The sequence below is a fragment of the Rissa tridactyla genome, chromosome 17 (assembly GCF_028500815.1).
Source record: "Rissa tridactyla isolate bRisTri1 chromosome 17, bRisTri1.patW.cur.20221130, whole genome shotgun sequence".
Lineage (NCBI taxonomy): Eukaryota > Metazoa > Chordata > Aves > Charadriiformes > Laridae > Rissa > Rissa tridactyla.
Window position 1 is genome coordinate 2,968,663 of NC_071482.1, and position 16,201 is coordinate 2,984,863.

The window sequence follows — 16,201 nt, forward strand, 5'->3', positions numbered from 1 at the left end:
GATGTTATTCCTTTCTGGAGCCCAGACAGAGCTACTCAAGTACTCACAGCCTCTCGGTAATCTGTGGCAGCCAGGCAAGCAAGTGCACAGACCAACATGGCATTGGAAGGAGCACAAATGACAAACTGTAAGAATTGCCTAACATCAGAAACACCAAACACCATCCTGAACAAATGACTCATCCATCTCATGCTTTACTGCCTCAGTGGCAGTCTGTATCTTCATCCTACTCCTTCTTCTGCCTTCTAACAAGTGTCTCCCTGACACGTCTTCACTTTTAACATGTCCAATGATGTCTCTGAATCCAAAGCAGACAACAAGGGGAAAACAAACTGAACGTTTCTTGGTGTAATAAAGGAAAAGACAAGAAGACAAAAGGAGAAAAAATCCAAGCCAAACGAGTGCAAACCAGTACAAAGCAATGAACTTCACTGCTCCCTTTGCATTGTGAAACTCCTCACCCCTAGAAGAAGACACTGGTGATTAAAGCATATATTAAGGAGATGTAACTGACTGGTAGCTGTCAGCTGCTCACACTCTCCTCTCCCCACCTCCTCTTCCTCCTCCTCCATCATTCACAGCACACCAAGTGTTTTCCTACCTGTGACATTGACTTCCACCAAGCCCGACCGTGTACCGATGGCGTTGGAGGCCTCACAGATGTAGGTGCCAGCCACACTGTAGGAGACAGGCCCTTTAAAGTAGATGGTGTTGTTCTGGATTTCCACGCTCCCTGGCAGAGTCCCGTTTGGCCTAGGGGAAACAAAGATCATGGCTGACCCCCAAGATGATAGTCAGTAGGGTCAAGCAGTATTGCAGAGGTGGCACTGACATGCTGGTTCTGCGCTTGCCCTTGGGCAAGTCCAGAACCCGGTGGTGCTGGCTGGAAAATACCCACTAAAGTAGTCAGCCTTGCAACCAAACCCTCAGAGAGCAGCATTACAGGAAAGAGTCAGTAGAGTGTCTCCAGGGGAAATCCATTGTACAATGAGAATCAGGGTTTTTTCCCTTCTCTGTAATTACAAGGGAGATTGGACATCTTTGGGTCACATACAATCCCTTGGATTCGGCTAATGAGATGTGGAGTACTTTTAGTCTATATTCTCCCCTATCCAGAAAACAGACTCAGAGCCTTCATTTTCCAGCATAATCCCTGAGTAGGTCCAGACTCAGGGTAAGATGGCCAGGCCACCCTTCTGTTTTGGGTGACTCATCTCTAGCAGGCTCATCTTCAGAGTGTTTCTCCACCCCTGACTTTCCATTTGATGGAAAATACAGGAATGGGACACTAACCTGACCCAGCTTTATTCCAGTTTCCTGCCCAGGTAACTCTCCCGGGCAGCCGATCAGCCAGTGTTAATTGCAACTCAAGCTCGAGGAAAGCAGTGTTGATTTAGAGCCCTGCCATCTATGACCTGCCCATGTCAGAATAGTCAGATAAGTGTGAAACTGGAGTAATGCAAAACTGAGTCTACAGATACACAGAATAAATGAACGAGGCAGATAAAAAATAAAAAAATCCTGTGTGTTAGGAAATGACACACATGGCCTGGTTATTCTTAATTACTGAAGCAAAGTGAAGTAATTACTTCTCTTAGGCAATTAAAAATTGTTCAAGTAATTCTTTCCCCTCCTCCCAACAAAAATGTGCACATATTGTCAGCAATTTGTAAGAAACAAAAGGGAATAATGGGGGCATAATTAGGTTTGTAAAAAAGTGCCTAAATGCACACGCACATATTTTGCATGTCTACATATACATATAGCACATATGTACAGCAAACACTTGAGTCTTTCCCAGCTACATCAAGACAATGATCCCAAAGCTGATGGAAGAATAGAAGAGCGTAACATCGGTCTATGGGTGAATTAGGGCCCTGCATCTACAAAGACAAGGGCACATCTAACAACTGTCCTATGGGATGCTAAAGAAGGCTATTGCTTCCTCTAACAGCTCCCCTGACTGTTGCTCATCACCATCCAAATGAGAGGAGAGGAAAGCATGGCTGGTTTCTACATTCCAGGCAGGAGCAAAACAGCACCAGCAGAAATTGCTTCCTGACCCCAGGAAGAAGTAGCACATATGGATAAACCAAAGCTGCTGGTGGCTATTTCTCTGGCTGCCCAGCCAAAGAAATGAGGAATCATTTTGATATTACCAAAGCGCCACTGTGGAAAGGAAGGGGATGCCCATGGATCTTGCTTACATTCCTTACCTCCCTACACACACACACGCGCTGCATGCCTAGGTGGTTGGCTGCAGTACAATTATTTATCAGGTTTTCATCGCATCTGCTTGGTCTGTCTCTTCCTTGCAGGGCCCTGCGCACAGGCAGCCTGGGGCCAAGAATGGGAGACCAGGAGTCTGGGCTGAAAGAGCCAGGGGCAACTCTGTGCCCCAACTTTTTCTTCCCCCTACCTTTCCACCTCTGTTTCCCCCAGTCTCACTTGCTCTTTCTCATTTTCTACTTTCCTCTTCTTCTGCCTCTATTCTCCTTACCTTCAGATGCGTTCCATCTTTCCTTTCCATCCTCTCTCAGGTCAATAATCGTATACTCAGTCCTAACTGACCCACAAAGCGTGCAAAAAGGGAGAGGCTGAGGAATCAGACTGAAGCGCTAGCGGGCTTAGAAACCTGTATTCTTTAACTTTCTGCTTTCTCTCTCTCCATTTTTCTCCCCGCAGTTCCTTCTCAAAGTAAAGTATTGATGCTCCCAGCCTCTTAGCTGTAAGTCAAGAAACTCTTGCAGGCTAAAGACAGACAAATGGACGTACAAACAGCTCTCAGAGAATCCACAGGAAAACATCTCTTTCACGTGTTTAAAAAAAATAAAATCATCAACCACACAAGCACATGGGGACCAACTCAATGCCTGGCCCAAAGATGTGCTGTTCCCAAGAATCGTTTCTGCCAGAGCTGAATTTATTACCAGCGCAGTGTGTAAACCAGATATGCAAATGACACATCACATTCAGACTCAGTCATGCAGTGCCATGCTCAGCCCTGACACCTGCATCCCCTGCCGTGTTTGAGCCTAGATGGTAACTATCCCTCTTTCCTCCCCTAGGCTAGAGAAACCTCACCTGGCTGAGAAGTTTGGCAGCTGGTTACCCCGTGCTTCAGCTCTCTCAGCCTGCCTTCAGCATCACTATCACAGCAGGAGCAGACTGCCCCAACAGAGACCAGGGGTTGCTTGTGGTGCTGGCTGTGTCTGTACACAGCGACAGAGCTCCTGCCACCGAGAGCCCGATGCCCAGGAGCTCAGCAAGCGCTCAGCCTCCAGCCCCGCACGTGAGCAATAGCAGAACAAAGGGATGAAATGACTTGCCCAAAAGCAGAGAGAAAACCTGCCTCCTGTCCCCAGCTCCATCTCACAAGGCTCTCTTCAGCTCAATTCGCCAGCCCTGCTACACACAGATAGTCTAAACTGGCATCTCTTCTGCCTTTGGTGCCACAAGGGGTGCCTTTGCCTGTAATGCTTTCCTGGCAATGTTATGAGGAATGCAGAGAGCCCCCTTGGAGTTTAAGTCGAACTGGCAGAACCAACAGAGGGAGAGAGCTGGGGATGAGAACTAGAAAAAAGGCAAGAAAAACAATCCTCTTCAGACTTTCACTGTGAACAGTTTGATCTGGGAAGCGAAATGAGACAGAATATGCCTAGCTCCTTGCAAAGCCATTTTGAGAGCCTCTTTCCTGATGACAAATGCCAGCTGAAAAGAAGAACGGATGCATTTGATCTTTCTTTTTTAAAGCTACAGGAGTACTTATAGAAATGAAAGAGAAGGAGAGAGAACCACCTCAGGTTGCACCAATTCCCATCTGACTCCCCAGACACCTCTCGCTTACTTTTCAGTCCCTTTAGTGTGTTCAGCCAAAAGCTGAAACCCTGGGGGACAAGGAATTCCTTCTGCTTAATGTCAGTCGTGTGGGGATGAGTGCTCCGAAGGGGAGCTCCTGCTTGCAGCTGGATCTGATTCCAGGGAAAGATTTTTTCACATACGGGTAAATTTTGTGCTGTTTGTGCCCCTTTAAGGAAGGGAAATCCTGGGTTCTTTTCCAACTCTCCTTCCAAAGCATTTAGTGGTGCTGGGCAAACTATCCACCTTGGCATATCTCAGCTGCTTCACATGTCACCAGGACAGAATATTATTCCCGTGCCAGGAAAATAGGAGGTTATCCTGGGTATTAAGGCTGCACTGCGCTGGTACACTGCACTGCCTGCCTCAGAGACAGAGCAGGACATATGTGCTGCTGGGAGCAGAAGCACTGTAGGCACTTACAGCTTCCATTCATAGGTGTGAGCTGGGGGGTTGGCATCAGATTTGCATATCAGCTTCACATCCTTCCGGTTGAGAAACCAGTTGCCATCAAAGCCCTCAATAGTGACTTCTGGCTCATCTGCAGGGGGACAAAAAAGACAGAAAAGCAGGATGGAAAAGGAAAGGCAAGAGTTATGGAAAAGAAGGGGGAGAAAATGAAATAGGAAGAGATGAAACAGGGGGCAGGGGTGGGAGGAGGAGAGAGATTGCAAGGCGGGAAAGGTGGTGGGACAAATTATGTGAGAGGGAGTGAAGGAAGGAGAGAGAGAAGGGGAGGAAAAAAGGGACATGCCAGAGGCAGAAAGAGAAAGAAGGTGTGAAAAAGAGAAAGCATATGATTATTCCAAGGGACCACTCTCCAGAAAAAGAGAGCAGCCCCCCACTTCAACCCCTCCACCAGACCAACACCTTCCCTTCAGAAAAATCCTCTTTTGCCAAACTTTATCACCCACCCCAGGGACTGACCATGGAGCATTGCCCTCCAGTCCTGCCCCTGCTCACTTACACTGCACATTGAGGGTCATGCTGTCGGTGAAGCGGTCCAGCTGGTAATTGACCACGCACATGAGCTGCTGCCGGTGGGCCTCCCGGCTCGGCACCAGCCGGTACCGGCTGATCACTGTGATGGTTCCATTGCTATTCCGGATCTCCTGAAACTCCGCTTCCCCTTTGAGCTTGGTGTCCCAGGTGACAGTGCTGGGGGGCTTCCCATTAGAGGAGGTGCAGGTAGCTACCAAGATCTTTTCTGTCCTGCCAGACTTAGCAATAAGTGGCCGCTTGGTGCCCTCCATCCGATTTGTGGGCTTGGCTGCAAGGAATTGCAAAAAGGAGGAGAAGGAGAAAAAAAGGGGACAAAAGGATGGTTAGAAAAGCAATGCTACCCTCTCTACTACAACCCAAGAGACATCTAGCACCACTGAGCCTATGACAGACCTCATGGTGAATCCAGAGCTGCTGCAAACCCTGGGAAAGAATGGTGGAGGTGCCTTAGATACATAGATACCGGATGGAAAGTCCATCCTTTCCTGCCATAGGTTTTCAGCCCTACATTAGAATGAGAAACCAAAATTGGAGAGCAAATGAATCATGTGGACCTTGGGTGGGGTCTATTCACTCACAACCCTAAGCTCCATGGACAAGCTCTACTTGTGCTTAGGATCACTCTGTTGTCTTTTCTCTCCATTCACTTGACAGCTCATTAAACCTCACCACTCCCTTAGGGAGCAGGTCACTCTTACTGCGCCTGCATTAAGAGGTAGGGGAACTGAGGCCTGGAAAGAGGAAGAGGTGTTCTTGAGATAGCTCCGTGAACCACCTACTCTGGGTTCCCTGCTCTTCACCTCTTTACAGTCAACTTGAAAGATCATTATAGGTAAAATTTACACCCAAGATTGACCTTTGCTCTGAGTTCCCAGGACATGAGTCTCAGGTTCCTCCAGATCTGTTTAACTGGAGGCAATGGTTCACACTACAAAGCTTGTCCGGTATCTTACCCAGCACAGTGAGGTTCAGCTGGCTTTCCCGGTTGCCAGTTGGGAAGGTAGCAAACTCACAGATGTAAACTCCCTCATCCTCCAGCTCTAGCCGAGAGAGCTGAATGGTGCCATCTTTGAAGGAAGGATTCCGGAAAGTCACACGCTCTTTGTAGGGAGAGAGGATGGAGACCCCCATGGCAGGGTTGTAGATGGCCACATTCTGCTTGGAACCGTTGGTGGCTTTCTGCCACGTGACCTGCGTGATCTTCACATTGGGGAGCGGATTGGTGAAGCTGCAGTGCAGGACCACGTCTGTCCCGATAAACCCCGAGACTGTGTCATTGACTAAGACAGTCTGAGCTTGCAGCCCTGCAATAAAATGGAAAAACATGAATATACAGGTACTTCTCAGGCAGAGAAGAAGAGCACAGAAGCAGAGAACAGTCTTGGACACTGGGACCATGAACTCCTTTATTTATTCCACTAGCTTCTTCTTGGCATGGCTGATACAAGAACAGTCTACGGTTACAGGCCCTCAGTACCTTCTGCAACTACCTGCATACACCTGCAGCTCGTACAGCTTTATCCTGGTTCATAAACACCCTCCCTCACACAATTGGTGTTCACATTTCACCACGACGAGCCCCAATGCTCTGCAGCCAACCTAGGGCTCATGATCACCAAAAGGCGCAAGACTGGATCAATAATACTTCCCTTCCTTTTGTCTTCAACTTTGGATGACACTAAATCAGTTATTGTAAATATATAGAGCATGCGTATCTGGAGGTATACGAAAGCACAGATATTTATCAGCACAGCACATCCTAACATATGCTAACACACACTCAGACATCCATTTAATCCTATTGGAAATGCATCAGTAATTAAATGAGCTGCAAAGACAGCCCCAATTTCAGAGTAGCAATAGTTTCCATATAAGAACAGATTTACGGCAGTGCTCATACACCTTGCACGATCTGCCTGCATGAACTAGATCATTTCTGTGGCCTTTTTTTAACCCTGGAAGTGGCTGCATTTAGGAACCTTCCATCTTGATTCTGCAGAGTAAAGATGAAAGGTGCTTGGGAAAAGCAGTGGCTGGTGTTCATGACTGCTATTCTGTCTCCGTTGATTCCTCCCCTGACAGCTGGAGAAAAATGTCTCCCACCAGACTGACCCTGAAATTCATCTTTGGCTGCCACTGTGTCTTCCCCTAATCTGTATGTTTAGAGATAATGCTCTGGTAATTATACAGCCAGTATTTATATGATAAATACAATACAGAAGCAAGGTGGTGAAAACAAGAAAAGCGGGTTCTGCTTACTGCTTCTGGCAGAATCTGAAATTGGATGTATTCTGGGAGACTGAGAGTAAAGGAAAGAAAGCGGTAATAAAAAAAAGAAAGATGTACAGCGACTGAGGAACATGAAAGGGTAATGAAAGAGAGAGAGGCTGGGGAAAGGAAAAAATGCATAGCAAGAGAAACAGGAGCATCTTTTAACTGAGGGGACAAAGCATTTTTGAAATGTCTCCCCTACCCTCTTCTTCCAGGGAACAAACGGGCTCCCTGTGCAAGGCCAAAATGAACTCCTCAGTCTTAGCTCCCCAGACCCCTGGCAGACGTGCCCTGTGACTTCTACACATGAACTTGAGCAAGAGTGGTTCCTTCCTCCTTCTTGCAGTTTCACACACACACACACACACACACACAAGTGCAGACATACAAAAGTCTTCTCACCCACAAATCCCACCTTTACCACCTTCTCAGCACATTCCCGTGTTGCCCCACACTCCATGCCTGCTGTACTCAGCCTAAGACTCTTCTTTCTCCCCTTCTTCCCTCCACACCAAGCCTGTGACCCTGAGGACAAGCCTCAACAATCCGGCCCAGCCATAAGACGCCATCAGCTGACCACAGTCATCAGCAATTAAGACCGAAACTCAGTCTCTAGAGCTTTGTGTGAACTTGCCCCCTTCCCTGAGTCAAACGCTGGTTTGCCCCACACCCTAGCATTGCGGCTGGGTGCTGAGGAATGTTTTTCAGCACTGTTTACGGCCACAGCAGAGCACTGGTGCCCTCATGTGCCTGCATGCATGAAGCCATCGAGTCCTTAGAGGCTGGGTGTCTCTAAGAGTCCTTAGAGAAAGATGTCCAGGCAGTAAGACACAGTGAAACACTTTTCTGACACCAGTCTGGCCTGTGCCCTGTGGGACCCCACTGCCCACAACAGCCTTCCTGATGAAATGACAGCACCCAGTGCCGAGCAGGGCTGGGTCTAGATCATGCCATGCTGGGATTTGAGGAAAGAATGGGTGGATGGGGAGGGAGGAGATGTCTCCAGCATGCTTTGCAGCATACGCTGCTCCTTCTACCCCGGAGGTGAGAGCGCCTCTTGCAGAATCACCCACACCTGGGGAGGTGAGCAACAGCTTTGCCAAGCAGTCTGGTTCTGAAGTCTTTAGAGCCTCGCAAAGCATGTGGGAGCTTGCCGGAGAGCAAAAGCAATCACGTAGCAAAGGCCCTGGGAACAACCTGCCGCCCATCTCACGGCTGCCCGGCTGTAGGTGTGCTCAGCACTCCCTCTTTCTCCCAAGGCTGGAGGAGAGCGGATTCATCAGCACCGGTCCCCACCTCTTTCATGAAGGGCCCGTGCCCCCCGGCAGAGCCTGCCCGGGGCTGGGGCGATGGCACAGCTGGCTCCGCTCCCACACAAGCTCCCTGACCCCCCACAGGCCTCAGCGGTTCCCTTTGAACCAGGCTTTCCATATCCCAATAAAAGAGGTCCCGTTTGCGACAGCAGGAAGTCGTGGCCCAGCACCTCCTCACAGTGCCAGAAAAGAGCGAGATGAGCCGAACCTCAGAAAGGAGAGGACAAAAAGCCGCGGGCTCCTCCTCTGAGTCGCCCTTGCAGGGCAGCCGGGAGGACAACCCAGTCTCTCCCTCGCAGGGCATGCAGATGAACGTGGCACGCAGAAGGTACGCCAGACTGAAGGCCACCACTGCCCAAGGATGGGCACCTAAGACATGCCCCTTAAATAAAGATATTGTCAGCCAACCTGTCAGAGAATGTGGTATATATCCAAGAGAGAGATCAATCCAATCTCTCACTTCATCATTATTATGCCCTTTCTTTACACTGTGATTTCCCTGCAAATTAATGAATGACCCCTTTAAAAATCAAGTGCTTTTTCTTGACCTTGAGTGGTCGCAACAATTCCGAGTTCTACCCTGCCACTTCTACCCTACCCCTACCACAGGATCCATGCATCAGTGCAGACTGTACTTGGATACAAATTGGAGAAAAAGCAGACTTTGGCGCTGACGAACCTGACCCTGAACCAGACCCCAGAGTGGTTCTGCAGAACCCCCCTCTGCCCAGGTGTAAAGAGTCAGACTTTTGGCTAGGGAAAAAGCCGGTGCCAGTTGAGGATTGCTTGCCAACATCAAAACGCTGCCAACACTGGGATTCAGGCCCCTACATGTAGCAGCTTTAACAAAAACACATTCCAAACTTTCTAGAGGCTTCAGGGGAAAAGGGGAAAAAAAACCAGCAGAAGAAATAACAAAACAAAACAAACAAAAAATACCCCCAGAAACCCCAAACACTGTGCGGAAATAGTGTTTCCTTTCCAGGTGACTGAGTAACTCACGGCTCTTTTGCAAGACAGGGTAAACTCTTTATTTCCACTCCTGCAAGCCTCTCATCAAGGAAATAATGCACCCATTGCTCTGCTCCGTACCACGGCAATAACACCCACACCTCAACAGCAATGATGAGGAAGGGGAACAGATGGAGTAAAGGGTTTTGCAAGTTGCTGGATCAGCCTCCCATGCTCCCTGTCCTAAATCAGAAGCCAGAGGGCAAGCTAGCTGCTGTCATGCTCTGGGGAGTGTTTGTTTGCAAGGTGACTGAGCTGGGATGGTGGGTCTTCCCTCACCCCGTTACACACTCAATAATTCATCAGGGCAAATGCATAGATAATTGATGGCGATGAACGTGCAAGGCTGGGAGAGGAGGAGAAAATAAAATCACTAATCAGCCTCTGGAGAGGCTTGAACATATTAAGCAGGATGTGTGTGTGTGCATGTGCAGTGCTGGGGTTCGCCTTGCTTTTTCTTTGCTGAATGATGTGTGTGGTCGGTACAGCAGAGAAAAAGCTTGGGATACATCCTGCTGTTTGCAGTTCCAATGCCAGATCTCCCAATGCCCACCAATCCGCTCTGACACCGCCCAGGGGGCAGCCAGCACACCGAGGAAAGATTAGCTGTATAGGTTGAAGCTTGCCGAGTTGCGTTTTACTCATTAGTTTTTTGGTGTTATTTTTTGTTGAGGACCAAAAGTAGTAAAAAAGGCCCATCTGAGTGCCAAAGACATGTTGGTGCCAAGACCTCATTAGTGGAGACCTCTGAGATCCTAATCCTCCACCTTGGCCTCTGAAGTGGTTTGTGTTGATGCCTTTCCCCACGATCCCAAACCCAGATATTTATTAGGTCATGCAAGGCCTTGGGGGCACTGTGCAGAACTCGTGGTGCCCTGCGGCACAGGCAGTGGGCTGGGAAGGAAGGTCTGGACTCCCTGGTGTGAGGGGCGCTTAACCAAGTGGCAGCTGGTGGCTCTCGAACCTGAAAACCTTCTCTCCTAAAAAGCCGGGAGGTGCTGTTACATTGAGGCTCCCACACTTGCAAATCTGGTTCTTGCTCCCCCATATAGAAAGCTCTGGAAATGATCTCCAGGCACTAGTGAGCTCTGTCACAACAGCAAGCCTCCAATCAATGCCTCTTTGTTAAGAACCATGTGAACTCCACACCGCTTTGCACAACCTTGCCTCTCCTTTCACTCCCTCCTGTTCCCTGATACTCATCTCACCCCAAGGGCATTGAAAGAGCCCTTGGCAGAAGCCTGATGAGCCACCCTTTGGTGTGGCAATATCGTGGCCGATGCAAATGTTAGAGGAATCAGTCCTACTAGTCTTTGCATCACTTAGAACTGAACTGAAGGGTCACAGTAGCCAGACCTTACAAAAGAACAGAACAATTCATCACGATTCAACCTACAAAAGACCCTACACAAAGCACCTGATTTTGAGACAGCCCCTTGCACTGCTCCTTGACTAAGGGCAATGATGTCCTGTACATGGTCCCGTATGCCTCAGAGACACCTCAAACAGATCTCCAAGAACTTTCCATGAGGGGAAAACCAGGATGGAACAGGAGCTCAAAACTTTTCAGCTGGTAGCACTTATGAATTTTTCTCCTGGTTTGTCTGAATTCATCTTTCAAGTCTTCCCTATTTTTAAGTGGAAATCAAGGTCTGAAATGCAACCGTTGTGGGGCAGAACACAACCAGCCTCCAACAGCCCAAAGGAACGCAACAGGTGTGTTAGGAAGGGTGGGAAATGGGAAGGAAGATCATAAATCCCAGCAGGGGAATTTCAGGTGGCAAGAAGCAAAGGTTTGAGCTGGCGCTTGGCCAAGATGTTGGGGTTAGTATCTTTCCTCTTGCCAGAGAGACTTTTTGTATTGATTGCCAGGCATTCAAATCAGTACTCTGCTGCTCTCCCAAAAGAGCACTGTGCCTGCCTAACCCCGCTTAGTGAATGGTTTGCAGCCGACTGCGATGAAGGAGTGGTCTCCAGTGACTCACCAACACCCAACACGCACTTCCTGCAGCAGCAGACTTTCACTGGAGGTCCCTCTGTCATGCACTGATTCAGTTTTGTCCCACTTAAGTGTGGAGCTTGAACACGAAAGGGATTACAAGACAAAGACTGAGTTTCCAACACAAGGGGAGGGGGCCTTAGAAAGAAGATGAGAGAGTAAGAGATGTGGCAGGATTATAGCTCCAGATGACACGGCTGCACATGGAAGTGAAAGGCCTGAGATAACATGGTGATCAGGTGGGGGCACACCAAGAGAAACTGCAGGCCCCAAGCATCCCTTCCCCCACCTGAGAGCGGGGAGCTTTATGGGAGCTGACGGGAAATGGCAACGTGTACAATGGCCTATCTGGCTCTCATCCAAATCCCTCTCAAAAAAGAAAGAACGGGCTTGGCTTTGGCTTGCAAGTGGGAAACACCGGGCCTTTTACTCTAGGTTACTGGTTCATATCCAGAACCAGCACATAGTAGCAACAGCGGAGATGTTATTATCTGAGGACCAGTCAATGGCTAGGACTGAGTGAGGTCTCTAGCCAGCTCTTCATTGGCTGTCTGCTGGGACAGGACAGTGGAGATGCCTTTGGGATAAAGCAGGGTTGCCTTCTGCTGCCTATGCTGTGTTTCCTCTTTGGATAAATAGTGGACAAAGCAGCCTCAGGATCCACTTGAATGAAAGATCTTTCCCAAAGGGATCCATTGGTGCTCTGCTTGTTCTCTGTTAAGGTTTGGGAAGTCTTTTCATTGAGCTACCACTAGGACTGACACAAAGGCCCTAAACAAGACCAAGCCATGTTTTTCCTAGGTGTTCTTCACAGAAATAGATGAAAGAAAAGCAGACGCCAGGGTGTGACTGGCCACACATCAAACGGACAGCAAAATGCAGAGATGAACACCAGACTAGACCATTAGTTCTTGCTGTCCGTGCTTCAACCTTGCAAACAGCCTCAGTTGCGGCCAACCTTCTAGTTCTCTAGGAAAAAGGCTGCAAACCAGAGAACTCAGAAGGGAACAACCATGCCTGCCTTTGCTCACAGCTTTCACTCTCGCTGTACCTTTCCTGGCTTTCACACAGCTGCTTTGCTTCACCCCCCAAGTCAAGGGGAGGGGAACATGCCCCATGGCAAAAGCAGGAAGGCTGGCAGAGCAGGGCTCCTGCTGAAAGAGCTGACGCAGCACTGGGATCCTTCCTGCAATAAAGCAGTGAAACCCCATGCTCAGCAACAAAGCACAAAGGCACCTCAGTGACGGCGGAGGAGCCAGCTCCTGCTGCCCGCCCCGCCCCGCCAGCATGTCGGCTAATCCTTCGGCAAGGGACGCTAGTTCCCACACACCTGAGCAGTGAACCAGACTGCCCCTTGCCTTTCCCTGACGTGCACCAGCACTCAGCACTTGGCCCACTTTCCCACCCACGCAGCCTGTCCCTCCAGGTCTTTTGGACTGGACTTTGCACCAGCTCCTTCCTCAGCTCTTTTCCCACTGTGCACTCTTACTCACACCTGTCCAGCACCGGGGTTCAGAAGACTCTCATCTCCTTTCCCCCGTGGCCTTGTGCAACTTATTACAGATAAGTCACATCTTGCTTCTGCCCCCGCGACCTGTCTCCATAAGCCAGGATTGCCTCTCAAGCTGTCTACAACACTTGTTTCTTTGACTTGCCCTCCCTCCGCTTTAGCTTTACAAATTTTCCCACCCTTCTTGTGTCTCTCCAACATCACCACATCCCAGGCCAGTCACTTGCCTCTTCTCATCCCTACCCACGAGTTCCTCTGGAGGGATACCAGTGAATATGTCCAGGATCATAATTCTGCACTAGGAAAAGCAGGCAGCTGGCCAGGCAAAGACAAGGGTGGACAAAGAACAAAAAATCAAACACCCTTCTCTCAAGAGTCATCCTGTCACCCGCCAGCAAGGAAAATGCCAGAGTCTTCTTGCTTACCAAACCTGACCTGCAAACATGAGGGAAGAGTGAGAAAGGGAACCACTTTCAGAGTCAAGGCTTATTTGGTGGTTGGGTGGGGAAGCGAGGGCAGAAAGAAAAGAGCAGTACAGCTGGAAAATCAAGTGTGGAGGAGGGGAAAGAAGCTGAAGCATTGAGCAGGGGGAAGCTAATTAAGCTGAGACTGTCCTGAGACCTTATCTTGATGGGCTGAGTCCCCAAATGTACATGAGTATTTTTTCTGCCCTGCCTCTCTCTTGGACTTCCGCGTTGCCTTGGACATTGTTCAAGGAGCCCTGGTCCAGGGCTAAACGTTCTCACTATTGGAGCTCTCCAGGTGCTAAGGAGGAGGCGTTTAATGAAGAGCTGTGAAGAGGGGATCAAGATAGTAACCCATGAGAGTCTCATTTCCGAAATGAAGGAACTTGAGACTGAAGAGATTCAAAAAAAACCAAAATAAACTCGACGGCACAGAAAGAGAAAACATCAGATCCTTCCTTCCCTCCCCGGGCTCAGAGCGGGAGCAGGAAACTGGGGAGCTCTCAGGGCTTGGCCGGGTGATGACTCACTCGCCTCCACAATGGGAATGCGACAAAGCCGAAACTCTGCTGACTCAGGCATGACTTCAGCGCCAGGGTTAATAGTTGGCAGACCTAATTTGACTGCCCCCACCAGCCTCGCCACCCCCCCCCCGCCCCCGATTCTCTCTGGCCCCACTCAAATCAAGCCTCTTTTGTCAGAGGGGTAGATGCCAGGTCACAGGATATTACCAAAGGAGACAAAATCTCTGGTCTTCTGTCCAAGTCATGGTGAAAAATGCACCCCTGCCAGACCATGCCAGTACTGGCCAAGCCTGCAGTTTTTGTGAAGATCAGAACTCCTACTTTGCTATAGTTTAAATGCATGCTAACCAGTCACAGCTTTCTGTCTGTGGTCTTACTTTCCTCTTGTCTTTCCTCCCATTATCCTTTTGGTATATAAAGCATTGCTGATGTTTTACCATCTCCTTAAGTTAAGAGAAATGTTTTCTACTGTTGCCAAGTGGGAATGCTATGCTCTGTTCTACTGTAATTTGTTCGAAACAACAAAATTTTTTGTGATGGATGTTCTGGAGGCACATGACCCATCAGAGCTGACAACTAGGAAAAATCTTTGCAAACAACATGAATGCAAACATGGCACCCAACAGATGCAATGGACAGACACCTTTCACCAGCCGACTGCCTGTGATTTCTCTCCTAATTTGTTTTATCCTACCCTAGAGATATTTCTGCAGGAAAGCGGAAGAGACTCAGACCTCCCAACTTTGTCTGGGTTGTTTAAGGATTCCTGCCCATGAAGAATAGGCCATAAAGAACAGTGTGTACGTATAAACCAAAACTCTGTGCCCTGCCTGATTTCCAGCCTGCTGCTGCTCAGCTTTCTTATCATCAAGTCCCTGTGCAGGGAACTAATTTTAAAAATTTCACCTCTTCCCGGATTTACGATCTCCACAGTGCAGAGTGACAGACACCACGCTTCAGTCCTACCTGGGTCCCATCTGTAGGAATAAGTCTGCATATTTATGGAAAGCTTTGCATCTTCAAAAGGCTTTTCAAACACTAACTAATTAATCCTCCAACACCCTGAGAGGCAGGAAAGCATTATTACCGCCCCCACCCCTCTGCTTTCAGGGATGGGGAAATCAGAGGTGCTGAATGACAAAGAGATGTGCCCAAGGCCACCCAGGCAATCATTGGCACTCTCACTTGAATGGGTTGGTTTAGATGTGGGTATCTGCACATTATAGTGACAATTCTCACCTAAGGAAGCAGGTATGGAGGCATCTGTGGTAAGGCCTCACAGCCCCTCCCACCACTCATGCAAATAGAAAAGGTCACCCTCATTTTTATGGCTGAGGAAACAGGGAGATGAAGTGGAAAACCTTGTCTATTGACAGAGCCTGGAAGCAAACCTAAACATTAGCCACGTCAACAGCTAGACTAAAGGTTCCCAAAATGCCGCTCCTGTTTTTCTGAACAATGAGCAAACTGGCTGCAACCAAATCTATCTAATCTTTTGTGTTAAGAACATGCCAGCAATTGTGAGAAACATTGAGGCCGATGGTGAGTGTCCCGTTCAACTTGTGAGCAAAGCCAGCTCCACAATTCCAGCCCCCACTGCCCTGAGGAGCTGACATGCATTCCAGGTTTGCCTCATCTCTCTCCCTTGCCAGATCAGTGGCTGCTGTGATCCTCCTAGCACGGGTTTAGATCTGGCATGACCCGCTACAGCTCAGTGGGAATGCCACCTCAGCAGGGAGAGCAATCTGAACAGGGCAGTTCTGGGGGCACGGGAGTCCCTTTGACTCCAGACCTCACAGCAGCCGGTGGGGTTGAGCGGAAGGCAGCTGGCAGAGAGAATGACTCCATGCTGGATGGAGATGCAGCTCTCCTATCTATTAAGGTCACAGCCTCCATCCAGGCTGTCTCCGGAATGATTGCTGAGCTTCAGGACGGCTGCACAGGTGGGGGCTTAGAGGAGCCTGTTGAGCTTGTAAGAGTCAGGACTGTAAACAAGTGACAAGACCACCCATTAAAGGCAGCCTGTGCTGGCCCCATCATGAGCATCAGAGGCAGGGAGGAAGGCAATGAGTGAGGGCCAGAGCCCAGCGGGGAGGCCTCCCACAGGGGGTCACGCTCCCTGCCCTGTCTGGCGGTGCCTCTGCTTTTCTGGGGATGGTAAGGGAGACCAGCATGGTTACACCCACTCCCAGAAAGGCGAGGGCGGTCAGTGGGGGGTCCCTGCACTGTAAAGACAGATAGTGGTTAGC

The 16,201-nt window shown here is 49.2% G+C and overlaps 1 protein-coding gene across 1 annotated transcript in view; it reads right to left on the reverse strand.

Annotated features, from left to right (window-relative positions):
* The window catches only part of LOC128918636 (nectin-1-like), a 69,000-nt gene that overhangs the window by 15,689 nt on the left and 37,110 nt on the right, over positions 1–16,201 (reverse strand). Inside the window, exons 2-5 of the mRNA XM_054223084.1 lie at positions 5,814–6,164; positions 4,826–5,128; positions 4,282–4,399; positions 602–753 (exon numbers count right to left, since the gene is read on the reverse strand). Coding sequence (XP_054079059.1) covers positions 602–753; positions 4,282–4,399; positions 4,826–5,128; positions 5,814–6,164 — 924 coding nt within the window. The remainder of the gene's footprint in view (positions 1–601; positions 754–4,281; positions 4,400–4,825; positions 5,129–5,813; positions 6,165–16,201) is intronic.